This window comes from Aethalodelphis obliquidens, unplaced genomic scaffold (genome assembly GCF_003676395.1).
Source record: "Aethalodelphis obliquidens isolate GAN/ISIS:26980383/991018 unplaced genomic scaffold, ASM367639v1 scaffold17, whole genome shotgun sequence".
NCBI classification, from domain to species: Eukaryota; Metazoa; Chordata; class Mammalia; order Artiodactyla; family Delphinidae; genus Aethalodelphis; species Aethalodelphis obliquidens.
Window position 1 is genome coordinate 13,481,983 of NW_020837961.1, and position 27,813 is coordinate 13,509,795.

The 27,813-nt window shown below is 37.7% G+C and overlaps 1 protein-coding gene across 1 annotated transcript in view; it reads right to left on the reverse strand.

Annotated features, from left to right (window-relative positions):
- LOC113625966 (netrin receptor UNC5C) overlaps positions 1–27,813 on the reverse strand; it is a 358,340-nt gene that overhangs the window by 94,925 nt on the left and 235,602 nt on the right. Inside the window, exon 2 of the mRNA XM_027116940.1 lies at positions 25,378–25,599. Coding sequence (XP_026972741.1) covers positions 25,378–25,599 — 222 coding nt within the window. The remainder of the gene's footprint in view (positions 1–25,377; positions 25,600–27,813) is intronic.

Below are 27,813 nucleotides of genomic sequence, written 5' to 3' on the forward strand. Positions count from 1 at the left end.
AAAAGTTAAATGTATTACTCTGTACTGTTCATTCATTCATTCATTCACCAAATATCTACTGAGTATCACTTATGTAGAACATATTGCACTAGGTACTTGTGAAACCCTGATGAGTAAAATAGTCATTGCCCTCAATGAACTTTTATTTTGGGGAGGAGGATACATAAAAGGCTCCAACATGATTTAGGTTGATTAAATCCTATGGGGAGATGGACAGGGCACATGGAAAGAAGTAGGAAAGGGAAGGAGGAGACTGAGAACCCAGGAGAAGACAACTGAGCACTGGACACAGAGAATACTAGCATGAGATGAAACTAGAGACAAGAAAGGGACCACTTTATATACATTCTTGTAAACCCGCAGTTCTCCAAGTATGGCCCACAAAACAGCTTTATCAACATCACTTGGGAACTTGTTGAAAATGCAAATTCCTGGGCCCCACTCCAGACTCAGTGAACAAGAAAAATTGAGAGTTCGGCCCAGCAATATTTAAACAAGCCCTCCAAGAATTCTGATGCATGCTACAGTTTGAGAACCACTGTTGTACACCATATTTAGGATCTGGGATTTCTTTCTGAGAACCAAGTGTTTTAAGCAAGAAGATGACATAATCAGATGAGAATTTTAAAATATACATATATAAATATATATACGATATATATGGTATAATGATATGTACAAGATAAAAAGTTTAACTAGTTCCTAAAAGTTATGATATTTTAAAATGTTTGATCATGACTTCTTGGTATAAGTAACATGAAAGAGGTGTCATCTGGAGAGCCTAAAAAGGGGTATTCCAGTACTTACCCTAAAATCTAGGACATGTTCATAAGGGTAAAAGCACTCAGGGAAATTAACAACCACCCAACGATAGTAGGTGCCGACCCACTGGAGGATAAACAATTCTTCCTGTCACAAGCTGCTGGGAGTTGAGTCACAGAAACAACTAAGTCCTTAGGTCCACTTGTGAGTCCCTGAACTGGAATGAAGCCCAGGAAAGTGGGTTTGAGAAGCCCAAGGCACGGCAAAATCCTGATGGGGCGACTCTATTTACAAAAGTTTATCAAGTATTATTTTAACATTTTGGAAATTAGTAACGTTTTTATGTTTATAGAGTGATTAGTTTAAAAAGAATTTTCAAGTAACTGGCATATCCCAATCCCCCACCCTTCTATGAAAAGATTACTATATTATTTTAGCCAATGTCTAACCAATAAAACAAGTCTCCACAGTAAAAAACCAACTTATTAACAAATAACACTAATTTCCTTCCTTTTTCCTGGTCCTTGCTTGGGCCTTTCATTTTCCTGTCTCATTGTAATTGTTCTCATTTTTCTGATATCTAGAAATCTGTGCAAAGATGGGGCAGAGCCTTCCCTCCTCTCCTGCCTCCTTTCTTTTTACTCCACTCTCTGGTGTTTAATACTCTTGTCTGTTTCACTTGTTTATACCTTCTCTGTTCATGCAGAAAGTCAGTTACTGGAAACGAAACTCTTCCTCTAAAGGTTGCTGCAGTCACCAAAGGGCGGATAAACCTGCAGTATTTCCTTAGAACTATAATGGTTCTTTCCAAAATGTAGAGCAGCAACAAACGGGCTCAGGATAGTAAAACCGCATACAAATATTTTGTGTCCCAAGATGATAACTTCAGGTTTCATTCCCCGCCCGCCCCCCCCCCCCACCTTTTACTTAAAGCAATTACAGGAAACCTAATTAAATGCTAGGAGAACTTCATGAGGGCCACTGTATCCTTTTGCCCTAAGAGGCTCATGGATGTTTCTACTGAGCACACGTCTAAATCCTTTTAAGAAGTCACAGACCTGCCTGCTACAGGGATTATTCATCATATGAATGTTCTGAATTGTGTGGCCCAGGCTCCCCATGGGCACAGGAGTCAAGCACACACCGATTTTTGTCTTCAGCTTCACAGATGCCCCATCCAGGAGGAGATGGATTAATTACAGCTCTGTACACTGGACCTGCCACATGCCCAAAGTTTACACTCCAACGTGTGGTCAACAACACCAGAACAAGAAAAAACTGGAGCATGAAGTTATCTAAACACTTACATTTTAGAATTCTCTAGACTTAGCTGCATTATTCAGACTCTGAGTTACTCGGTTACATATCATCTTTTCATTACCATAGGTAAGTTCGTTACCTATGACATTTTGTTCATCAAACCAGAGGCTAGTGGTTTGGCTAAAAGTAGGTAATATCCTTTTTCTTTGAAAGTGCAATTTCCAATCTGCTTGAAGTCTTGAGATGGAAAAAGCAACCTGCCTTGAAATTTGAAATGCCATCAGCATTACTTCCAAGCAGGTTGCTTTGAAGAGCATTTGGGAACTTGAAATTGGTTTCAGGTTATTTAAGGGTGGGGGGAAATGCTTCGGTCTACAGGATTTACTCAAATACAAATGTGTATTTTCCATCCTGTCTGACAACGTCAAAGATTTCCCATCACTGTTCTTCCTTTAATAGCGGCATCTCAAGGATGCATGCTGTTTGAAGTTTGCAGTGATTTGCTTTTATAATAGGAATCGTTGTGGTTTGGGAGACAGAGTGCAGCAAAGTAATTAGCATACTTTACCAAGAAGTTTCATAATGAGCACGAACTTGTTAATAGGGAGTTTCACATGATTTTAGAAATTCAGATGCAAATGCCACCTTCTGATTGGATCTTTGTGAGGCTATACATAAATTTAGCAATAAAATCTGGTAATTGGCATTTATTCCTTATCTTTAGCATAAATTTAACTTCATAAGTCAAGCACCACAAATAATGTTTTTCTAGAGATTATTATAATGTGATCAAAAATCCATGATTAATCTTGTTGCATAATTATTTAAAACAATATCCAAATTCCCCCAGAAATGTAATCTGCAGTGCTGTCAACAAATATTAAAAGTCCACTAATGTCAAAAATTATGTTGTTCCAGAAATGTAAAGATGTATAAAATATCACATCCAGCCTTGTGCTATTCATTTATCATGTTTATTAGGTAATACTCAAAAATCATGCATTATCTTAAATATTTTTAAAATATGCTCATCAAATCTGCATCTTCTAATACCCCATGTATGTTTCACTAAAAAGCATCCTCACCTCATGTTAGACTTAAGTATTATGTGCACCTGAGTTGCATTTCTCATTCCTCCCAATTACTTTATCTTTCATACGCAAAGGGAAGTTTTGAGACACCATGTTGTGCAGACCTGGCAATTCTATTTCTTCCAGCACTCTCTCTATCGGGAGAAGAGCTGCAGAGGTGACTCTACCAAATCTCATTACAGTATATTCAAAGTTAGTACACAGATTGGTGGGAAATGCACAAAGCTGCAGGGAAGGATGTTCTGGAATATATTACATTTTATTGAATTAGTGTGGTCTCTTTTTCATGCTTTTTTCCAGAGCTTGACCCTATTAGTTTTCACTAATATCTAAAATATGAAACATATCAGCTCAAGATGTCTTAATATAAATTTAACCACACAAAATGCTATCATTGTTTAAAAGGATGTCATACCATAAAAAAACTGATTGTTATTTTAGCAACTTATAACTCTTACTAAGATAATCAAAATATGAAAACTCAAAAGGTAGAACTTTATAATTAAGACATTGTTTTATGCCACATGAAGTCATTTGACAATCTTTAAAGTACATCAGGAAAAGAAGACACTGTAAACGCATAATTTACCAACTTCTCTCTGAAATGTTTTCCTTGAATTTTTAATATAATATTTAATATATAAACGGTCCATCTAATTAACTAAAATTATTTTGTGTAATTGGAAATTGCAACTTACCAGTGTATTTGATTTACTATGAGTATAATTCTGTTAAAGTTACGTTTACTATCTTTGTGATCAAGATGAATTTACCTAAAAGTCAAGGAATAACATGGCTGGGACTGAGTGGTTCAAGAGATTTGCTTGGAAGCATTTCATACCTAGGCCATTGACTTGATTACCTTTTATGTGATAGTTTCTAGTCACTTGGTTCTGGTTTGGCATTCTGTGTCCAATGCGGATTTGTGCTTTGTTTTATTTTTGTTTTGTCTAGAGCTGAGAAAAAATTATTCATTGGATTATGTATCTGGAGTGGGAAGACATCTAGTGCTTCTAGAAAGCTATATGACAACCATAGATAAATGCAGTCTTCCCCCCGAAACTTGAAAATTTAATTGCAAGATTATATTAAAATAGAATGACAAATGATACTTACCCTGACAATGCTAACACTGTTTTTCCCTTTTCTTTTTAGGAGTGTCAGGTTTTAGATGTTACAGGAGAACCAGTGCTCCTACTTTTTATTTATTTATTTTTTTTCCTTTTGTGGTACGCAGGCCTCTCACTGTTGTGGCCTCTCCCGTTGCGGAGCACAGGCTCCGGACACGCAGGCTCAGCGGCCATGGCTCACGGGCCAGCCACTCCGCGGCATGGGGATCTTCCCAGACCGGGGCACGAACCCGTGTCCCCTGCATCGGCAGGCGGACTCTCATCCACTGCGCCATCAGGGAAGCCCCCTACTTCTGATTTGACTTTCTAACCCCATCAAACCTAGGGCTGTAAGTATGAAGGATAATTGGAGTGGTGGGTATACGAAGTATTTTCTCTTACTTACAGAGTGTATGAATGAGTTGACAGAAATTAATCTTACCAGCTTTGGTCCATCATGTAATTCCAATTCTTGACTTTGGTGATGAAAAACCTATTGAATCTCTGTTCCAAGAAGCCTTTCTGAGACCAAAATGGGAACTAAAATGCTTTCTGTAATTAATCTCTTCTCATATGTCAATGTTCTTTAGAATATAAAGAAGCTATTCTGTGAAAATATGATGATGGTAATGTGTTCAGTTTGGAAGGACACAAAGCACATTCCACTGAGAAAGCAAACATATTACTCATCTAAATAGTTTTCCTAAAACATCAAACATTATATATATTTGAATGCACATTCCAACATTTTTCTTTAAAAGTATAATTCTTAATCATTATTTAAATCTAATTACATTCATTCCTTTCTGTTCCTATTTCATGTAATTTGTCAGTAATTTCAATAGAAGTAATTTTAACAAAATTTTAAAAAAAGATTCCTGTCAATAAGGGTGGGGAATAATAACACGTTATTGTAGATTAGTGAACTGTGGACTTATGAATTATAGACCTTACTATTACTTTTGTCCAGTCATTCATTCAATAGGTATTTGTTGAGACTCTACTATGTGCCACGCACTCTTCTACGTGCTGAGGATACAGTGGTAAAGAAGATAGATAAGGATTCTGTCCTCCTATGGGTTACATTCTATTGTGGCGCTTGCTCTTGAGCAACTGTTTCAGGCATAGTAGTTTCCAAGGTGGGCATAGAGATGAAATGCTTATGGATCCCTTTTTCAGAAGTTTACTGTCTGATACTAGAGATAAAAATAGTAGCTTACTGAGTAAAGGGGCTCTGTCATATGCACTGTATGTCCATCAGTATAGTAACTGGCACAAATATTTGTCTAGTTAATGTAAGTTAAATGAATGAATGATTTGTTTGTTATAGCTATAATACAAAGTAGTGTTAAATCCAAGCTACAGGTAAATTTAATTGTAACTCAGAACAGTAAAGGTAACTAGTATTTATTGAACATCTACCATGGGTCTCAGTTAATCTGCATAATAATCCTTGGGATTGATATTGTTACACCTCTAATACAGGTAAGGCGTGGAGGTCAGAATTTAAACAATTGTTCACACAGCTAATAACTACTGAAATCAGGATTTAGATCCACATTTGTCTGAATCCAGTGTTCCTATTCCTTTCACTATACCAATATTCCTTAAACTGTGTCTTAAAAAAGTGGGTTTTGCTCAAATAAGTTTGGGGATTTCTGCTTAATACAACTTTCTCTTAGAAACTCAGAGTGCCCATTAGTATACTGAAGACATTGGTCAGAAGTTCTGACATAAAGAAGTAGGTTTAATTCGGACTGCCACCATTCCCCCCAAATTTATTAAACCATAGAACCCTACAGTCAACATAAACACAGAACCCACTTCATCATGGCTTTCAATGAGGTTTTGTTTAGCATTCACCAGATGTTGATCTATTGAATAAAAGTAATCCATTGTTTGGAAAATTCTGAAAACCCCATAAAGAAAGCTATAGTGAAATTGCTTTAGAAGGAGAGATCACGGGAAACCTGGGGAATGGAATATTTGAGTTTTAAGCTGAAGCATGGTTTGGGTTTAAAAATTTAAAGAGGAATCAAAGACACTTGAGGAGAAGAGAACAGCAAGAAGCCAAAGGGCAGAGATGAAAAAGCATGGTGACCACTGTGCAGAGTAGTTTACATGAATTAAGTAAAGAAATAAGACCATGGAATTAGAAGAGAGATTCCTGGAGAGCCTTGCATGCAAGTTACAGAAGACTGTATTGTGGAGAAGGGAGCCTGTGAAAATTGTACAGTGGTGAAATGACATTTTTAAAAATGACATATCCTTTAGGAAGATTAATATGACTTTACTAGTAAGCAAAACTAATCTGATTTACTTAAATTGAATTTTACCAATTTTAATTTTAATTATCATTATAAATTTCTTTTCAGATCAATGATCTTACAACAAGTCATTAATCATAAGTGTTAAGAGCAATATTCTTGGTGACCCTCTGAAAAGAGTCTGATGATAAAAATCAGGTACATATATTCAGAATACTAATTACTCATACTGTCAGGCTTTTAGTTTTTTCTTATCCCAAATGATTTAGAAACAAGCATTAAGAGCCATCACCTCTGGAGTGACTGCCACTTACAACAGTTCATATGTAGGAGATTGGGGACAGCTACTGGTTTACCTTAAAAGCAATACATTTCATATTCCTTAAAAAAATTTTTAAGTCAAACTATAAATGCTCATTAAAAAAAAAATTCAAATCATCCAGACAATTATTATGACAACTGAGGGACTAGACAAATACTTGTCTAATACACAGCAACCCAGTGATTTATTTAGATAAGAGAATAAATTCCTGCTTTGTATATACTATCTGACTTCTGGAAAGTCTTAAATCCATCAAGCCCTGGTTTCCCAACTTGTAAAATAAAGTTAAGAATTTGTTCGTTCCATTGGTTTGTGAGGAAAGAAATGGAATAACACCTACAAAAGATCTTGAAATCTATAAAATTCCTTTTAAATATCCTATAAAATAGTAATTGAGAATAAAACTATATTCTGTTAACAAAATTACCATTGGAGGTACTAACATAGTTTTAAGGGAGGGGAAGGGGAGAAGAACACCCTGACTGGAAATTGTATTAGTCACATACCCAGATGAGAAAGACATGGCTGGTTTGGGAAATTTTCAACAGAGTTGGGAGAGTTCAGTCTGGGTGGGGATGTGAACTGTCCAGGGCAATGCAGATGTGGCTATGATATTTAGAAATGAAATCTGAACAGCAGGAATAAGTTCTAGTGATTTGCCTTTAAGTTTCCTGTCCTTCAGCCAAATCACCCAGGACTTTACTCACCCCCTAGGTCCCTACTATATTAAAGCACAGATAGAGTAAAGCTACCCTGACGGGATGAGTGAAGAGTCTGCTGATTTCAGTAAGGAAGAAGCTTGCACAGCTCACCCATTAGGAGTTTCTTACATCCCTATCCCAGTTCCCAGGTGAGGCAGGGACACAAAGCAACTGAATAGAAATAACTAACTAGGATAGTTCTGACTAATTTGGGGCAGAATAAGCAAATTTCCATCGTTTAGAGAAGATTTAAAATTGATAAACACAATCACGTTTTCTAGAGTCTTTCTTCACTTTCCAACTAGGATGCGAGTTCCATCAGGGTAGAAATTTTTGTGTGTTACCTGATGTTGCTGTGGCCTAGAATAATACCTGGTACATATTGTAGGCATACAATAAATATTTGTTGAATTAATGAAAGAATATTTCCCCCAGGACACTATGATATACTTATTTAAAAGATATGTGATTGTGTTCCCTTAGACTTTAGAGGAAAGGAACTTTCAGTCATGATGGCAGTTGTACCTCCTATCCTAGCCAGAAAGACATAATCAAACACAGCTCTGATTTAAATTTTGAACATGTTTGCTATTTTCACTAAGAACAGGGAACAAAAAGTGGAGTTATTGTAATGCTTTTTAGAGCCTCCAAAATTGTTGGGCCTCCAGTAATAGCTGAGTGAAAACAGATCAAGTATCAGTGAGAAGATCCTTTTTTCTTATCCTTTTAAAAAAGAATTCCAGTATGCGAGAATGACTCAATTTACAAGAAGGAAAAAATTTAACTTGTGAAATTCTAAGTAGAGATGAAAAATATGAGCAGTTCCTATTTTCAAGCCAGGAGTATGTACTGAACTCCTGCTGAAACAATTTTCAATTTGAACTTTATAGAGACTGAGAAATAACTATTTGTTCTGATATTTCCAAAATATTTTTATATATTCTGAGATCCCTGCCTCAAATTTTTCTTTTATTATTCCAAAGGGAAAGATGATTTAATAAAATAATGCAAATGAGTATAATGCACTTAAACTGTTTTTCCTTTTTTTAAATGCAGAGAATGTCTCTTTGACCTTCTGCTGATTCTAAGTTACATATACTTAGTTTTTGATAAACATAAGCTTTAGGTAGAATTCCAGAAGACAATACTGCTACATTATTTGCCAGTAAAACCTTATGTTTAATTCATCCTTGGCAATTAACTTAATTGAGAGTATGATCTTTGGAGAAGGACTTGGTTCAAATTCTAGTTCCTCAAATGACTAGATGTATGACCTTGGGAAAATTCCTCTACCTCACTAAATAGCACTTTCCTCAACAAGAAAATAGGATTTAAAATTCCTAACTCAATGGGTTATTTTAAGGATTAAATGAGGTGATACATGTAAAACTCTTAGCAGAGTAAGCCCTTAATATGATACTAACTAGCCTAACTAATGTGATTTCAGAAGCTAAAATAGTTTATGCCATGCTGTGTACTACACAATGCCCTTCATTTCAGAGCTTTACAAAATTAAAGTCTATGTTTCCATCACAGAAGTCTTCAGGGCAGCTATTTTCAGGCTACATCCTTCTTCAACCTACATCTTCTCAACCATGGCTACCAGGGTCTCCACACAAGGAGAAGAGAGCACAGAGAGCTCACACCTGCTCTTAAAAGGCTTGGTTGTCTCTGAAGTTCAACATAGCTCACTCACAGCCCATGGGCTAGAAGAAATCACTTGGCCAAGCTGCACAGCAAGGAAGTGGGACTTGTCATATTCCTGTGTGCCCAGGAAGGAGAGAATACAACATAAATATTAAATGGCCTTCTACAATATAATTCAGTTTTCAAATATCTGAATGTGTGATTTTAACATTATGCCCCAAATGCTATAAAACAGTATAATTGGCTTATTATGTAAGAAAAATATTTTCAAATAGTGTACTTGCAGTTTTTCAAAATACTATTTCTAAAATAAATGTTGAAGAAATTGATGTGAAAATCTAGGTTATAATGTTTAGTTACTATTATAATTTTCTTTACAGTCCAACATCTTATTTTGATGTTTTCACAAGAGATAAGAAAACTAAAACTTGAAATAATGTACGAGTGATGCCTGATTCTGAATGTCGTGTGTAACTTGTAATGTCTTCACGTCCATTCTGCACCAGCACCACAAAGAAAAATTAAGAAGGAAGAATGATTGTTTCCCACCACGAGCTCCGATTTCCTGAGATATTTATGTAACTGTATAATACTGCCAACTGAACCAACAGCTTCAATCGTGTCTGTTCTTATCTCCAGGTAAAGTTTTGTTCTTTTCCTTTCTTTTATAAATGTATTCCCTTCAAAGGATACATACCCTAGTGGATAGACAATCTCTATGGGAGAACGGGAAAGCTAGCTATTTAATATGTGCAGTTCAGTGTCATAAGGTGTGGAACCACAATAATTAATATTTTGTGATGATACACTAATAAAGATGACATTTGCATGATTAGCTGGGTTTTCAGAAAAAAATAGTAAAATGAAATCAATGGATAGGACTGTTCAGTCTGAGGGATAGATACAACATGCTGACAAACAAAACTGGGCTTCAGCATACAGTGGGTATGTTATACAGGCAGTACACATATGCACCAAATAATACTATGTGTATTTACATGCATATCATTCATCTAGTATTTTCTTTTCACTTCCAAGTTGGAATGCATTTACTTCTTACCCTACAAGCCCATTTAGTCACATTTCTGTCAGATCCCACTTGCATATGCAGTGTTGAATAAATCAGTGGTTAATAAATGTCCTTGGAGGACTCCCCTGGTGGGGCAGTGGACACTGCAGGGGACACGGGTTCGAGCCCTGGTCCAGGAAGATCTCACATGCCGGGGAGCAACTAAGCCCGTGCGCCGCAACTACTGAGCCTGCGTTCTAGAGCCCATGAGCCACAACTACGGAAGCCCGCAGGCCTAGCACCTGTGCTCCGCAACAAGAGAAGCCACCGCAATGAGAAGCCCGCACACCGCAACGAAGACCAAACGCAGCCAGAAATATAATTAATTAATTAATTAAAATAAATAAATAAATGTCCTCGGAAATATGTTTAGAGATAAATAGTGAACTGCTGTATCTCATCTTAAATGTATATTTTTACTGTCAGAATCTTAAAAGAAAGATAGCCTGAGTCATTACATACATATATGGAAAAAGAGAAATAATTACAGACCAATCATGTGAAAGGAGCCTGGTTTATTACTCTTGAATGGATATACTATAGACAAAAATGTAAAATGTTCTCATACCTGTTCACAAAATTTTGCTGCAAAGGAAATACTGAATGAGGATGGAGAGTCAACCTTCCCATCATAGAGCTTTTGTCATGACTCCACGGGCTTAGGGCCCCAGCCCAGCCCCACAGCAGACAGAGCTGCAGGACACTCAGAATTCCAGCCCTCCTGGGCCCGCTCTCCCACAGGTACTGCTCTAGCTGACCACACACTCGCTTCTAATTTGCAGCGAGGTAGTCTGACAAGCAGGCTGGGAGGATAGCAGAGATGGAAACACAGGTCAAGTACAGATAAAATGATGTTCACCTTAAAAAACACAAATAAGACTTTTAGGTAATAATGTACAGGGATGTATCTATTGAAAAATGAGAACACAACCACCTCTTTCTCATTAATAATTTTCCCTATCCTCTTCTGATTCTACCCCAACCTCTCTCCATAATCCAGTATCAGTACACTTCCTACATCTATATTTAAATAATATAGATTTATGTCCCCTGCACATATCTCATATATCTCCACCCATCCCCCCAAAGCTGGTCTCAGGTTTGTTTTAAAAACATATCATGTGGGTGATCCCTTAGCAATCCTTTGAAGTTCCATCCCCGTTAAAAGTGAAGAGGGCTCCGGTGTCCTAAGAAGAGAAATAATGACACCGCATGGCTATTATTTCATACGCTTCTGACTGTGAAATAAATGTTTAAAAAAATGAGAACACATAAGCCAAAGTCAGGCAAAATTACAGTTGAGAAGGTAAAAAGAAACACCTAAAATCTTGCCAAAGGTTCATGTTTTACGTAAAGTTGCAGTTGGGACTTCACAAAGGAAATCTCTGCACTTTTTATTTCTGGTTCAGAGGGTTTACATGCTCTTTCTAATGATCTGGGCCTTCAGCACTGGGTAATGTCTCCCAGTCCCCAGCTTAGCACTCATGCAAAATTGAAGCACTTTGGAGGCAGTTTAGTAGCTGCAGATGAATCTCAATGTGCAGGAAAAGGCATAATGGTTGTTTAGCACTTACTAGGAGAAGCTGAGGAAATCAGGGGGAAAAATCTATTGAACTTAAGCCATCTGGGAAGCCAACTGAGAGCGACTGCATTAACAATGTGTTTACATTCCTATTGTGTTGCTAGGTCAAGCGAAAGTGTGTGTGTGTGTGTGTGTGTGTGTGCGCGCGCGCGCGCGCCTGCGTGCATGTGTGTGTGTGTAGAAGAAATTATCAAGTGCAACTCTTTAGGTTGTATTGGCTATTTCAATTTGGTTTTGGCAACTCTGTGGGGCAAGAGTTTTCATGAGAAACGTAGCTGTGAGAATTTTTAGGTTTCCATGAGACAGGACAACTGTTAGAGCACAGAGGCTGGCAAGGATGCCATGGCATGAGAAAAGTGAGCGACACAAGAGCCTGGCTGTGCAGCTCTTTCCCTGCATCTGGCCCACAGGACAACGCAACAGATTGGGAGAGGCTTCAGAAAGCTGGTAAATGCTTTCATTGCCTGCTACATGTATAGTTAACTTAGAAATACTGACTAAACGAGGGGAAATAGCCAGGTAAGTGCCTTCTCTTTCAGCCCCCAGCAGCCCGACTCATGCCTCCACTATCATGGCCTTTTCTGGTCCTGGTATTTAATAGACTACTACTATTTTTTAGAGCAGTTTTAGGTTCCCAGCAAAATTGAGAGACAGGTACAGAAATTTCCCATATACCTACTGCTCCCACACATGCATAGCCTCCCCTATTGTCAACATCTCCCACCAGAGTGGTACATTTTTTTTTACAATTGATGGGCCTACATTGACACATCATCACCCAAAGTCCATAGCTCACATTAAGGTTCACTCTGGGTATTGTACGTTCTATGGATTTGGACATATGTAATGACACGTATCCACCGTTAAAGTATGATATAGAGTAGTTTCACTGCCCTAAAAATCCTCTTGTGCTCCACCTATTCGTCCTTCCCTTCCCTGGCAACCACTGATTTTTTTACTGTCTCCATAGTTTTCCCTTTACCCAAATGTCAAATAGTTGAAATCATACAGTATGTAGCCTTTTCAGATTGATTTCCTTCACGTAGTAATATGCATTTAAGATTCCCCTCTATCCTGCCATGACATGACAACTTATTATTTTTTTTTTTTTTAGCACTGAATAATATTCCCTTGTCTGGATGGACTAAAGCTTATTTATCCATTCACCTACTGAAGGACATCTTGGTTGCTTCCAAGTCTTGGCAATTATGAATAAACTATAAACATCCATGATTTTGTGTGAACATAAGTTTTCAGTTCCTTTGGGTAAATACCAAGGAGTGCAATGGCTGTGTCATATGGTAAGAGTATGTTTTGTTTTGTAAAAAACCGCTAAACTGCCTTCCAAGTGGCTGTACCATTTTGCTTTCCAACCAGAAATAAATGAGAGTTCACGTTGTTCCACATTCTTGCCAGCACTGGTGTTGTCAGTGTTCTGAATTTTGGCCATTTGAATAGATTTGTAGTGGTATTTCATTGTTTCCATTTGCATTTTCCTGATATATGATGTGGAGTATCTTTTCATATGTTTACTTGCCACCTATTTGTCCTGTTGGTGTGGTGTCTGTTAAGGTTTGTTGCCCTTTTCAACTGTCATATTAAGTGACTTCTTGACAGATGTTTGGTGACTATAGTGGGCTAAATGGTGGCCCCTAACAAGATTATGTTCACATATGAGTCCCCAGAACAGGTGAATGTTACCTTATTTGGTAAACGGGTTTTGCAGATAGAGTTAAATTAAGGATTTTGAGACCTTGAATTATCAAGGTGGGCCCTAAATCCAGTGATAAGTGTCTTTGTAAGAGACACACAGATAAGACAGACAAAGAAGAGAAAGTGATGTGAAGACAGAGGCAGAGATTGAAGTGATGGGGCCACAAGCCCAGGAATGCCGGGACCCCCACCAGAAGCTAGAAGAGACAAGGAACAGAGTTTCCTCCAGAGTCCCCAGAAGGAGTGTGACTCTGCTGGATTTCAGACTTCTAGTCTCCAAAACTGTAAGAGAATAAATTTCTGTTGTTTTAAGCTACGAATTTCATAGTAATTTATTGTGGCAGCCCTCAGAAACTAATACAGTGACTAAGGGCATTTATTCTCTGTCTGTACATTCAAAAAGTAGACTCAAGAATCTGACAGAGCAAAAAGGTGAGGAAAAGCTGTCTGCCACGCAGTGTTTTTCTGGTTTCACAAATGCCCCATGGGATGGGTGTGGGGAGGTAGCCTTTTAGTCACTAATGTCATTTCAAACAGAGGGCATCATTGTCTAGAATCATCAAGGCTGTAGCTATAAAAAGAGGCATGTCATTCATTCCCTGCCATTCCTGGAACTGCCTTGCACAGAACATTCCCCTGGGTTTTTCCAGCTAAATTTTAATTCACTCAAGCGCTGGAGTTCCCCCCTCTTCCGTCAGGAGGCTGCTATCTCCCAGCCTGAGAAGTTTAATAGGCAGAGACAGGCGAAAGGATATTGAAGAAAGCAGGGGCTCTCTACCATGTAACTCTATACCATGGAAATATCAAGGGGTTTCACAAATTTATTCTCATAATGAAAGGAGAACCCAAGCAAACAGTAAAGCATACTCTTTTCCACTCTCTCTTTTCCCTCCTCTATTTTGACCTCTCTAGACTGTGATCTCCTTAAGTGCATCAGGTCTTAGTTTTATCTCTACTTACAGCACCAAGTAAAGTATCTGGGTCATGGTTTTTGAATAGAAAGTCTATGTACTTCCTCTATGCTGCATTTTCACAGCAGTGTCTCAACAGTTTTCAAGCCTGTTGTACATTAGCGTTGCTAGTGAGCTTAAAACAAGCAGACAGACAAAGAAAAAGCTATGCCTTGTTCCCAATTAAACCATTCTCTCTGGGGGTGAGGCCAGGACATACGTATTTTCAAAAATCTCCCACTGATGATTGTCAAATGCAGCCACAGGGTTGACAGCAAATGCCTTAATATTTCCTTGCTGCTCTTGCTTTCATGTTCTTGGAGATTTCCTCCGAAACAGATTTCAAAAATCAGGTTAAGCCCTCAATGAAATTAGGAATGAGTCTAAGACTTCCCTAATCTGAATTGTTTTTCATTGCTAGATATTATACTTCCTACATGCTGTGCTTGCTTTTTTGCCAGACCCTGATATTCTGCTAGCTGTAGTTCTCATGTTTTATATGCTGGTTTTGTATCTCCAAATAGTGCTTTTCAGAGGAACTGGCAAGACTGGTTATTTCAACAGGCATCCCCAAGAGGGCTCCGAAAATCCCTAGCTAAGGGATGATTCTGGATTGACGAAATTAGGGGGAGAAGACTAAAGAATCCAGAGCAAGTAAAGGCTTCACCCCTCAAATTTCAGCATTAGATTATTCATTGATTGCAATATTTTTTTAACTAAAAACTTATCTGTTCCATTTTTTAAGATGCCCCAAAAACGTGGGGTGAGGAGGGAGAAAATTTTGAGCCAAGTATTGGGAGAATATTGAATAGGAAGATTTAGTGATAGATACAGAGCCTCAAACAGAATGGATAACAATTCCTGACATCACAACATAAGAAGGACAATAACCTGGGTCGTTATTGCATAATTATCAACCAGGTTTATTTATATTTAGCATAATAGGTACAGACACCAAAAAAGAACATTTAAATTTGGAGAGAAAGGCATGCTCTTTAGGAAGCTAACCGTCTTTTTTAAGCTGAAATTGTTCTCAAACTTCCTTAAATAAGATGATAAATCCATTTCATATTATAATCTGGAACTCTGTTAAGTATGTTCCTTCCCATGAAAATAAAGAACAAGAAACTCTCTTTAAAACCCTTACATAGGGCTTCCCTGGTGGCGCAGTGGTTGAGAGTCCGCCTGCCGATGCAGGGGACACAGGTTCGTGCCCCGGTCCGGGAAGATGCCACATGCCACGGAGCGGCTGGGCCCGTGAACCATGGTCGCTGAGCCTGTTCGTCCGGAGCCTGTGCTCCGCAACGGGAGAGGCCACAACGGTCAGAGGCCCGCGTACCGCAAAACAAAAACAAAAACAAAACAAAAAAAAAACCCTTACATATTTTAGCCAAACATTAGATTAAAAATACATTATGGCTTTTAATACTTGTGCTATTCTCACTTTGAAGTGGGCATATTAAAACTCTAAGCCACGGCATACGCATGGTTGCTGGGCGCGTGGCAAAATTGCTATAGCAACACAGTCACTAGTTGTGCTCCTGAAATGCCCTGTTTGGGTAGCAAGTAATCTAGTGAAGAATGGTTCTTGGACTCCTGTTCCTTATTGTAGTCTCTGTATGAGCCTAGGGGTGGGTAGCATTTGATCTTCTCTTCTCAAAATTTAGAAAGGCACACACACAAACACACTCACACAAATATACATATGTATGTACTTACATATCAACTTATATGCATATTCTTGATTACACTGTATTAATCAATGCTTTCATCTTAACGGTAGGAAGAGAAAGGAGCAATGCATTACAAGTAACCTTGCCCTAAGTGTTATCTGGCAAGGGAGAATTCCTTTGTGTTCATTACATTAAAAACTCTCGCTGTATATAATTTTAGAAAATTTCTGTTTTCCTCTAATGAAACACAGCTAGCTAAAACTGCATTGAAAGATGTGATGTGTTCTTGCCTTTACTTTAATCATGTTCTTACTCTACAATCATGTTTAATACAATCATGTATTAAAAAATACATGGTGTTACATTTTTCTATACAGTATGTAATTCAAATCTTAAAAATCTTTCCCATGGGATAAAACTGAATTAAAATTATATAGTTCTGTAAATATGGTGTAGTCAGGGTGTTTTGCATGCAGTATGTACAGAATCTATAATATTGATGTTTGCAGATATTGGAATTATAAAACACACAACAACAACAATAAAAACTTCATGACAATGACATATTAGAAACAAAAGGAATCCAAATGTGTAGCCCCCAATTTTTCAAGTACTCACTTCTGTTTGTAAGTTAGGAAAAGAATGGAAACAAAAGCCAGCTTCATATACAGTGAGAGCCCAAATCACTCAGCTAGCCAAGACTATTTTCATGCTAGAATGGAATGAAAGCAACTAAAATCCAAGTTCTAGAACTCCAATCCAACCAACTTTTGTAATTGCAGCTGGGATATGTTGGCCATGTGAACTCAGGTGTTTAAAAAAAACGTCGATGTGAAATTAGGATAAATCAATTGTGAGCACTAAAAAATGAAGAATATGAAAAAGTATATATTTCGGGATAATTAATATTCTGTTATCACTAACTGGTAACTAGTTTCTTGCCAAGTTACCTGATTGACTCAGTGGAAAAGCCTTAATGTACTACACGGATCCTTGACAGTTTTCTATTTTTATTTTGGGGCTAGCCTCATACCAAAAAGAAAAATTGTTAGTTTCTAGTATTGAAAGAAGGACCTTTGAGAAGGAAATCAAATAAATAATTGATTTATATTCCGGAATCATTTATCTTCATTGGCAGACAAACATATTACAAATATAAGGCTCTATTCTTGCAAAGGCAATACTCCCACTGAATTACATAACAAAATATGGAATAAAGTTCAAATAGGGCTTCCAAATTTTATGCATCATTCACTAAAATTTAAACAAAGCCCACCGAACTTCCTTTAGAAAATATTAATTCTATTAATGAGAACTAAGTTTACAGTAATTATTTTGCATGGAGAATAACAACTGGTCTGAAAATTGTGTGTATTTAATGTGTAAAGTAACTACTCTTATAGAAGATTATGCTTTGTGCATTTCTCAAATTACCTATTTACGAAGTATTCCAAATAAAAACATCATTAGTTTGTATCACTACATTTCAGTTACCCAAATTTAGTAGGATGAATGGCTACAATCTCACAAACTTTTATTCATCATCTCTTGTGCTTAATGCCATATGTTATAAACTACAAAACGCAAAGCTTTACAAAACACAGGCCCTACCATACCATTCCAATCTAGTTGAAGAGACAGAGATTTTATATATATCATAAATAACATGATATTGAATTACAAGAAACTGCCATTTTTGTACCTCAAAAATGACTGAATATTGATAACTTCTTATGTATAATACACATATACATTTCACATTTATGAGTATAATGAAAATGGAAGCACACATAAGTGAAATGCGGACATGTTTATGCTATGACTTGGGGTTTTATAGAAGGATTCACCTATGATATTGCTTTTGAGATACTTCTTTAAGAATGAGTAGGATTTTTGGGGTTTCCCTGGTGGCACAGGTTGAGAGTCCGCCTGCCGATGCAGGGGACACGGGTTCGTGCCCCGGTCCGGGAAGATCCCACATGCCGCGGAGCGGCTAGGCCCGTGGGCCATGGCCGCTGGGCCTACGCGTCCGGAGCCTGTGCTCCGCAACGGGAGAGGCCACAACAGGGAGGGAGAGCCCCGCGTACCGAAAAAAAAAAAAAAAAAAAAAAAAAATGAGTAGGATTTTAACAGAGGTAGGATGGAGGAAAGTATGGTATAAAGAAACATTATTTCATACAACACACATTTATTGAGCACCTACTAAGAACCCAACACCAAGTTAAGCATGGAGCTAGATAGCAAAAAAGATAGACATAATCCCTGAATTCATGGAGCTTACTCTTCAGCTCATAATGCTTAGACTGAAGAGGAGAGAGAACTTGGGAAAGGAGAAGTGATAACTGTCCCTTTCAAATAACTAAAATTAGGAATAGGCCAGGAGATGACCAGACCTATTTCCTAAAGTTCCATATGACAAAAGTAGCACCATTAAGTCACGATAACAGAAAACTGATTCTGCTCACTTTAATATAATTGAATGAGAAGCATGCCAATAATTCATTGAGTTTAAATGACTGTTACAGTCTCACAGCTTAAACCTTCTAGGATCCTAAGACACAAAAGTGTAGAGTATTTGCATTCATTTAATAAAATTTAAACAAATCTTACATAATTTCCCTTTGAAAATGTATGAGCAGCATTTTCTAAACCATGTCTTGGTGTGACATTAAGTTCTCATGATATTTTAACAGAGGTTCTGAGAAAAAGAGTTCAGCTACCAAACAATATGAGGTTGAAAAATATTTTTCCACTTCTGGGACCTTCCTGGGACTTCTACATGCAAATATACTTTATATTTTCTCCAAAAGAGTAATATAATTATTGCAGTGTTTCCGAAATTATTTGACCACAAAGATTTTTGTTTGTTTCCTTTTTGTTTTTTTCCCAAATAGCACTTGTAAGACACTGGTGGTTCACTGAACACAGTTTAAGAGGAAAAACCAAACTGGCCTAACATACGGAGCATGCGGTGGGGGAGAAACTATTAAAATAAGGCTAGAAAGTTTGATTAAGAACAGACTGTACTGAAGCTTTTGAATATATGACCAAGGAGGATATGCTTTATTCCATGGACAAAGGAAAGACATATATTTTAAGAAATGGAATGATATAAACACTTGGGCCTGTTCTTTAGGCCTATAACTACCTGGAGAATTAATTGCTGAGGAGAAAGGCTGACACCAAGAAAGTGTAGGAGGCTATTTAAATAATCTAAGAGGTATATAATTAAGGCCTATACTAGGGGAGTAGCATCAAGAATTAAAAACAGAAGGATGTTTTATGGGAGAATTCTGAGAAGGAATTAGCAGTATTTGATGATCACTTTGGCTACTGAAAGAAGGGATAAAGCTGAGATTTCTGTTTTTGCTGATGGAATGGAAAAAGAGGTATCTAAAATAGGAAGACAAGAGGACAAAGAATTTCAACTGTGCCACTCTTGTAACAAATAGGGATCTGAGTGAGCACAATATATTTTTTAAAAGCTCTGTCTTGAGTAAAGGCAATTTACTTTAATTTGTATCCAAGTATAGTTTCTCTTCATCAATTTCTTTTTTTTTCTGTTAAGGCTCACCTTTTGCTCACCAATTGAAATTCTTTCCAATTTTGCTATTTGTCCAAATGTTAAATACCTTCACAAATAAAAATAATCAAATCCTAATGAGCACTATCTTAATTATCAAAGAACCACAAAGGGTCACATATGAAAAACTTGACACAAGGCAAGAAGGGAGATGAATACCATGAAAGATAAATGTTTAGCTGACATTTGGAACCAGATTTCCTTTCCTGAGAAAAGGGATAATTGTATTACATAGCTCTTTTTTTAGCTCAATTTAGTTATGTGTTCAAAGTTATGGTAGAATTTAGGGAGACACTGACTACAGGGTCAAGAGCAGAGGCTTTGGAATCAGAGAACCCTGGGTTCTGAGCCTCAGTTTTCTCATTTGCAAAAGGAGAATCCCAAAATTATCTCATAAGATTGCTGTGATGACTAAATGTCATAATACATGACATTCAGTATAAAGCTCGGAACTCTCTGTGTTGGTCCTATTGATAATATTCTGCTACTGTGAGCAAAAAAGATGAAAAGGGAAAACCTAGGGTTTAGTAAAATTTCAAGCCAACTGAGGTTTTCTAAACTCCCTTGGTTCTTCACAGAGGGGAAATATTTACTTTTCAATGGTGAATCTTAGGTACCATGGAAACAAGGGTTGAAAAGGCTTCAAGTAAACAGAAAGCAAGCAACCAAGCCTGAGCTTTTCGTAAAAATGTAACCATAAAATTTTGAGTAGATCAAAATTTCTTTGGAATCCTGAAAGGAACATGGGTACTTATTACTATATTATCAAATCAAGAGCTTCTCAACATAGAAAATTTCTAAACCATCTAATATATGCTGCTTTCCACTTTTCTGTTTCTTAATATTACATGTTTGCAAGAAATGCAAACGTGATTTATATGATGGAAAAGCAAACAGTAACAGTAATGAATGATCTTTAATCAGTATATTTTATGATCAATGGTATATAGCTTTGCTCAGTGAATATAAATAATCATTTACTTAATACTTCAGAGCAAGAGAGCATATTAAAAGGAAGAATTTTGTGAATTGGAGAGAAACTTTTGTTCTTTTTTGTTTTGTTCTTTTGTAGTTTTTTAATTAAAACGTACTTCTGATGGAGATTTTACTGAATGCAGTTGATTTTTCTTAGTTGCAAGGCAATGTACCTGATTGCCACATGCTTCCAGATATCATTATTCTAAGGTAGAGGGACCTATAAAAACAAACTTTTTGCAATGACTTCTCTCTGTCCTATCATCTAAGAACCAATCTGATTTTTAAAATGCCAAGAAAATTTCTCTAATTTGTAATATATTTCAAGACAATGTATCCTAACGTTTCTTGATATTAAGAATCACTAAGGCCCATAACAAAACAATACTCAGACTGTATTAAATAAAGAGTTGAGCACCAAAGTTGCAGGTGAATCTAACTTCAGAGGAAAAAACCCCCAAACCGAGCAGTTCAATTCCATTCACACTGTTCTGATCTCACAGAAAAGCAAAGAGCTCTAATATGAGGCCTACACCCCCCCCCACTTCCAGTAGTTGTACAGATTGGAGATTTACGATAACAGGCAAAAAGACGCAATAAAGTAGTTTGGGCTTCTAAAATTCAGGTTTCATTATCTATCAAGAAAATAAAATGTTCACAGGATTGAACAAAAATCAAACAATAAAAGAAGTATCTTACTGCCCCAGATTCTGACCTGTCAACTGCTTGTATGTTTTTCAAAAAAATCCCAATGCATAGACAAATACCTGTGCATTCTCTTTTTTCCATAATAAGGACATATTGCACACAATGTTCTGTACTTTGGTTTTCATTTCATATTTTATCTGAGAGATTTTTCTACAGCTTGACATATGGAGAAACCTCACTGTTTTACAAAGCAGCACAGTATTCCATCCTAGAGTTGATCAGCCCTTGATATGCTAACTGCAACAAGGGTGCAATGGACCACCTTTCACACAAGTCTTTGTGCTCATTAGGAATTTTATTTTTAGATAGTTCCTAAACTTGTAGTTACTGAGTGAAAGAGTGTATACATTTAAATATTGATAGGTATTTTCAAATTGATCTTCAAAAAGATTACATCAATTTGCAACCTCATCAACAAAGTATGAAATACCCCTATCCCACTCCTTCATCAACACTGTATACTAAGAAATGTTCTGATCTTGACAACATTTTCTTAGATGCGTATTTACCATTTACATTTCTTTTCCTATACCTCCCTTTTGAAACTCTGCTCAATTTTTTATACTGGGTTGCAGATCTTTTTCTTAACATATTTTAAGAGCTAGTAATATATTAATTAAATTAGCCCTTTGATTAGTATATATCTGTCCCTTGGTTTTTGTGCTTTTCTTGCTTTATTTAAATTTAATAATGCTTTTTCAAAAAATAATGTTTTCTTATAAAGCTTCTGGATTTTGTCTTCATTAAAAAAGCTTTGATCACCATTGAAACCAAACAACCAACCAAAAAACTGCCAAAATTTTCTCCTAGTGACGATGGTGATGACTACCAATGACAACAATGATGACAGTGATGATGATAATGATGATGATGTTAAGCCCTAACATCTAGAATTTATTTTATTCTAAAGAATGATCTAGAACTCAAGCTTTATTTATTTATTTATTACTTTTCTAACTGCCTACGTTGTGGGTTTAAAAATCATCTTCAACATATTGTAAAATGCCTTAGATTTTATTTCCTAGTTTCTATTTTGGTCCTTTAATCTGTGTATCTTATTCTTTGCTATGATCAAACTTCTTTAGCCTTATAATACACTTATAAAAAGCTGGTATTTCCTTATTATGCTACTATTTTATAATTCTTCCAGCTATTTTCACAAATTATTTTTCATACAATGTTGGCGACTTTATGGATTCATTTACAAATAGCAAACATTTAAAAATATTGTCTTTCTATCTAAGAACAAGATACGTCTTTCTATTTATTCAAGTCATTCTATTTTTTTTGGTCTCTGAGTAGATTTTTTTTTTTGCGGTACGTGGGCCTCTCACTGTTGTGGCCTCTCCCGTTGTGGAGCACAGGCTCCGGATGTGCAGGCTCAGCGGCCATGGCTCACGGGCCCAGCCACTCCGCGGCATGTGGGATCTTCCCAGACCAGGGCACGAACCTGTGTCCCCTGCATCGGCAGGCGGACCCTCAACCACTGTGCCACCAGGGAAGCCCTAAATTTTTATATTCTTCTAAAATTCTACAAATTTCTTGATAGCTTTGTATCTACATTTTTTACATTGTTATTGTAAATTATGTATTTTATTCCATTATAATTTGAATCGACTGTACTTAGAAAAGTTGATGGGTTATGTATATCTTTTATCAGCCACTTTTCTATATTCTCTTAATGTTTTTTCAATTTTTTCCTATGAAACTGCATAAGTTTTCCAGACCTACAAAATCATATTTGTCCAAATGATAGCTTTCAACTTGCTTTATAATTTTTATGTTTTTCAGTTATTTGTCTTGTCTAATTGCATTGGCTAGTGTGTTAAGAACAATACCAAATAATACTAGTATCTGTGGGTATCTCTGTCTTTTTCCTAAATCTAAAGGTAATCATTCCCCTGGATGTTCACTATCTTGTACAGTTTTGCATCAAAACAAAAGACAACAAAAATGTATGTTGTGTTCCACTCTAAATATGAATACTATGCAAGTATTAGGGCTGATAAGTCTTTCCTTAGCTCTACTCTATTCCCTTCTGAACTTGAAACATGCCATATATTTTCATTTATAGTTGCTTTAAGAAGTATTTTTAATCATTGGTATATGCAATAGTAATTAATTTTATGTGGAAATAGTAAAAAAATATAATGCTTTATGGAGAGGAAATGTCTTTTAAAAAGAAAATAAAAATACACACACACACAAACACATACACACACACACACATTACCAAGATAGCATAAAGCTGCTAGAGGTGCTCCATATCAGAGCACTTTTGTCTTTATTTACAATCTTCCTATAAAAGCTTTTTCATTAATCTAGTAAAGACAAGCCTAAGTATGTTTATGACTCTCATTTTAGTTTTGTGATTTCTTTCTTTTCCTCTTACTATTAAAATGTGTGTGTTTGAAATCTTCACAAATAAATGAGCTGAAACAAATAAAACTCAATTCACGAGATTTTGAAGACATCTGGTGGAGTTATTTACTGAGTAATTAGACCAAGAGGTGTAACAGACCAATTCCCTGAAGGAAGAGACCATACAGTTGGATACCCAGTTATTTCTATAGTCATCAGCTTGCATGCAGTGAGCATATTGATTCACAAATTGACAATTATGTAGAGCTGCCACCTGATTTTCTAAGACCATTTGTGTTACATAAGTATATGTATATGTCTCGCATGCATTTTTTTTTTAAAGATGCCTCTTCTCAGGCCTCTCACAGTCTGTTATATTTATGCTCCATCACCTAATAGCTCTTTATTATTAGAGACACTGAAAGCAGATTTCCTTCAAATGCTGGTCACTGCTTGCCCCTCATTAACCAACATTTGGATACAAATATGAATTAATTACAATTGAATTTTGAAAACATGTGTCCATTTTGGTACGTAGAGATATTTATGAAAGAAAATGAAGATATTTAAATGCTCTCACTTTTATCATATTTGTCACTATTTAGCTTGGACATATTGATCAATAAAGTCTTAATTTTTAAAATACATGTCAATGTAAAATCACAGATCTAGAAGGGATGTGAAAGTTCAAATTGTTATTCTTCCTACTGGAGACCAAAAAATGTTGAATCTCTATAGAAAGATATATATCTTTTAAGTTTAAAATAACTCTAGGGGTTTCCAGAACTATCTTAACTTACCCATTGTGGAATAAAGATTTCCTATCAAGAAAGTTTCCTTTATAGCCAGTGTAAATCCCACCGTTTATTAAGATCTACTTCATCCTCTTTGCCTTTAGTATTTTACTATTAAGAATGATGTTTACAGAGCAATAAAGCCAGGAGTTTTAACAATGCCAGAAGCAAAGATACTCTGATGAAGACCCACCCAGATGGAGTCTACACCCACAACTTCTCTTTGTGGATCCCACAATATCACTATTCTCAATCACTCCTGATTTAACTTTAGCCAAGAATTAGGTAATTAGGATTCATTTTTAGATGTAAGTTAAAGGTACAGAATATTTTGACTCTACAATGTTTACAAATTGTTTAAAAATATATAAGGGGAAACAATGCATGGAAATTAACATTTGACAGTCATGTAAACATCTACAATTTATCCTTAATTGAACATGTTCCTCAATCCCAGGATATTTAGACCTGACACCAGACTTGACACACAAGTGAAATTCAAGGTCATCTTTTACTGGGGTATTTATTTACCATAATTCAGTCTATTCACTCTCATTATTTATCTTCTTAAGCATGAACCATGCCTTAATTCTATGCAGTCTAACAGGAATCAAATCAAGATTTACTCATCACGTTTTACTTTGCAATGCATGGAAAGAGATCACCAAATCTTAACCAAACTGATTTAAAACTTTTTACCAAAGGATAGTAATTCTATTTTCAATTTCAATAATTGAAAGAACAATATGACAACATGCCAAAGTAGTAAGTGAATCCTAAACAGCAGTCCAAATGCAATGGAAAACTCACCAGAGGTTTCGTCTACCCTTTCATCTACTATGTGGTCTTTCTGATGAACCCATTCACTATTGCACTTGAAGTAGATCTGGGTGGCAGGACTGGCTTTACAATACAGGTTCACAGGCTTATTCTTCACAATATAAGCTTCTTCAGGCTCAATAAGGAAATGTGGCAGAGGCTCAGGTGGATCAGATGGAAAGGTTTCTGGGAGTTCATGAAAAAAGTCGTCCTCTGGTAAAACAAGAAGAAAGTGAAAAATGTTCAAAACATTGTAGCCATTTTCTTTTCACTTGCTACTCTTTCAAAAATAATGAAACTGTGGGTATTCATTAGTCAAATCCATTTCACCTGCCTTCATTAATCAAGGTCTACAAAAGACTTGCATGTCCTCCAAGAGCACCTCACCTAAACAATAAGATGTTTGCTTGAGTCATTTTCTAGGAACTTGGAGTTAGCTGTGTCTACTCTGAGCTAAGCTGGTTAAAACTGGATAGGACCACTGACCCTTCAACTGGGCACACGTGAGTGTACACTGGGTGATCTTTTGACATCAGAGGGCTGAAAACTCCACCCTCAGATCTTGCAAAGGGCCTTCTTTTTTTTTTTTGTGGTACGTGGGTCTCTCATTGTGGTGGCCTCTCCTGTTGCGGAGCACAGGCTCCGGACGCGCAGGCTCAGCAGCCATGGCTCACTGGCCCAGCCGCTCCGCGGCATGTGGGATCTTCCCGGACTGGGGCACGAACCCGTGTCCCCTGCATCAGCAGGCAGACTCTCAACCACTGCGCCACCAGGGAAGCCCAGGCCTTCATTTTTGAGTGAACAGAAGCCTGTAGATGAGTTACGCCTGTGTGGAACAACAATTACTGCATCTTTTTCCAATCACCCTTCCCCATGCTCCCCATGCCTTAGACCACCCTGTTTCTTTATTTTTCCTCATAAATACCCCCAAGCCCTTGCCTTTGTGGAAGTGCTTCTGAGACTTATTCCTAATTTCCTTACTTGGCTGCCTTGTGAATAAATCCTCTCTTTCCTGCAAACCAAGGCATCTCTGCATTTTGACTTGCTGCATATTGGGCAAACAAACCTGGTTGGATAACAATAATGATTCCTATATCATCTAGTTAAGTAATTTGAGGGCCTGCTATGAACCAGGCAGTATGTTAGGTCTATTGACTGGTTGTTCAATTAAGGATTTAGATGATTATTCTCATTTTTACACATGGCAAAACTCAACATACGGGAGGATACCTGATCCCAGTTCTGCTGTTTACTACCTGAAAACTCAGGTGGTAAATAGCTAAACTGGGATCAGAACCCAGTTTTGTCACCATTGAAAACTGTGATCTTCCCAACATAGCACTGCACCTCCCACTACACTGTGTTAGCCTTGAGAGCTGACAAAAGCAAGAGGAACTTCATTAGAAAAATTTATTTGAAAAGTATAAGGCTCGACCTTCAAGATGGCGGAAGAGTAAGACATGAAGACCACCTTCCCCCCACACAAATACATCAGAAATACGTCTAGATGTGGAACAATTCCTACAGAACACCTACTGAATGCTGGCAGAAGACCTCAGACATCCCAAAAGGCAAGAAACTCCCTAAGTACCTGGGTAGGGCAAAAGAAAAAAGAATAAACAGAGACAAAAGAATAGGGACGGGACCTGCACCAGTGGGAGGGAGCTGTGAAGGAGGAAAGGTTTCCACACACTAGGAAGCCCCTTTGCGGGCAGAGACTGCGAGTGGCGGAAGGGGGAAGCTTTGGAGCCGCGGAGGAGAGCGCAGCAACAGGGGTGCGGAGGGCAAAGCGGGGAGATTCCCGCACAGAGGATCGGGGCCGACTGGCACTCACCAGCCCGAGAGGCTTGTCTGCTCACCCGCCAGGGCGGGCGGGGTTGGGAGCTGAGGCTCGGGCTTCAGTCGGATCCCATGGAGAGGACTGGGGTTGGCGGCGTGAACACAGCCTGCAGGGGGTAAGTGAGCCAGGGCTAGCCAGGAGGGAGTCCGGGAAAAGTCTGGAGCTGCCGAAGAGGCAAGAGACTTTTTCTTCCCTCTTTGTTTCCTGGTGTGTGAGGAGAGGGGATTAAGAGCGCTGCTTAAAGGAGCTCCAGAGACGGGCGCGAGCTGCGGCTATCAGCGTAGACCCCAGAGACGGGCATGAGACGTTAAGGCTGCTGCTGCCGCCACCAAGAAGCCTGTGTGCGAGCACAGGTCACTATCCACACCTCTCTTCTGGGGAGCCTGTGCAGCCCGCCACCGCCAGGGTCCCGTGAACCAGGGACAACTTCCCCGGGAGAACGCACGGCGCGCCTCATGCTGGTTCAACGTCATGCCGGCCTCTGCCGCTGCAGGCTCGCCCCGCATCCGTGCCCCCACTCCCGCCTGGCCGGAGTGAGCCAGAGCCCCCGAATCAGCGGCTCCTTTAACCCCGTCCTGTCTGAGCGA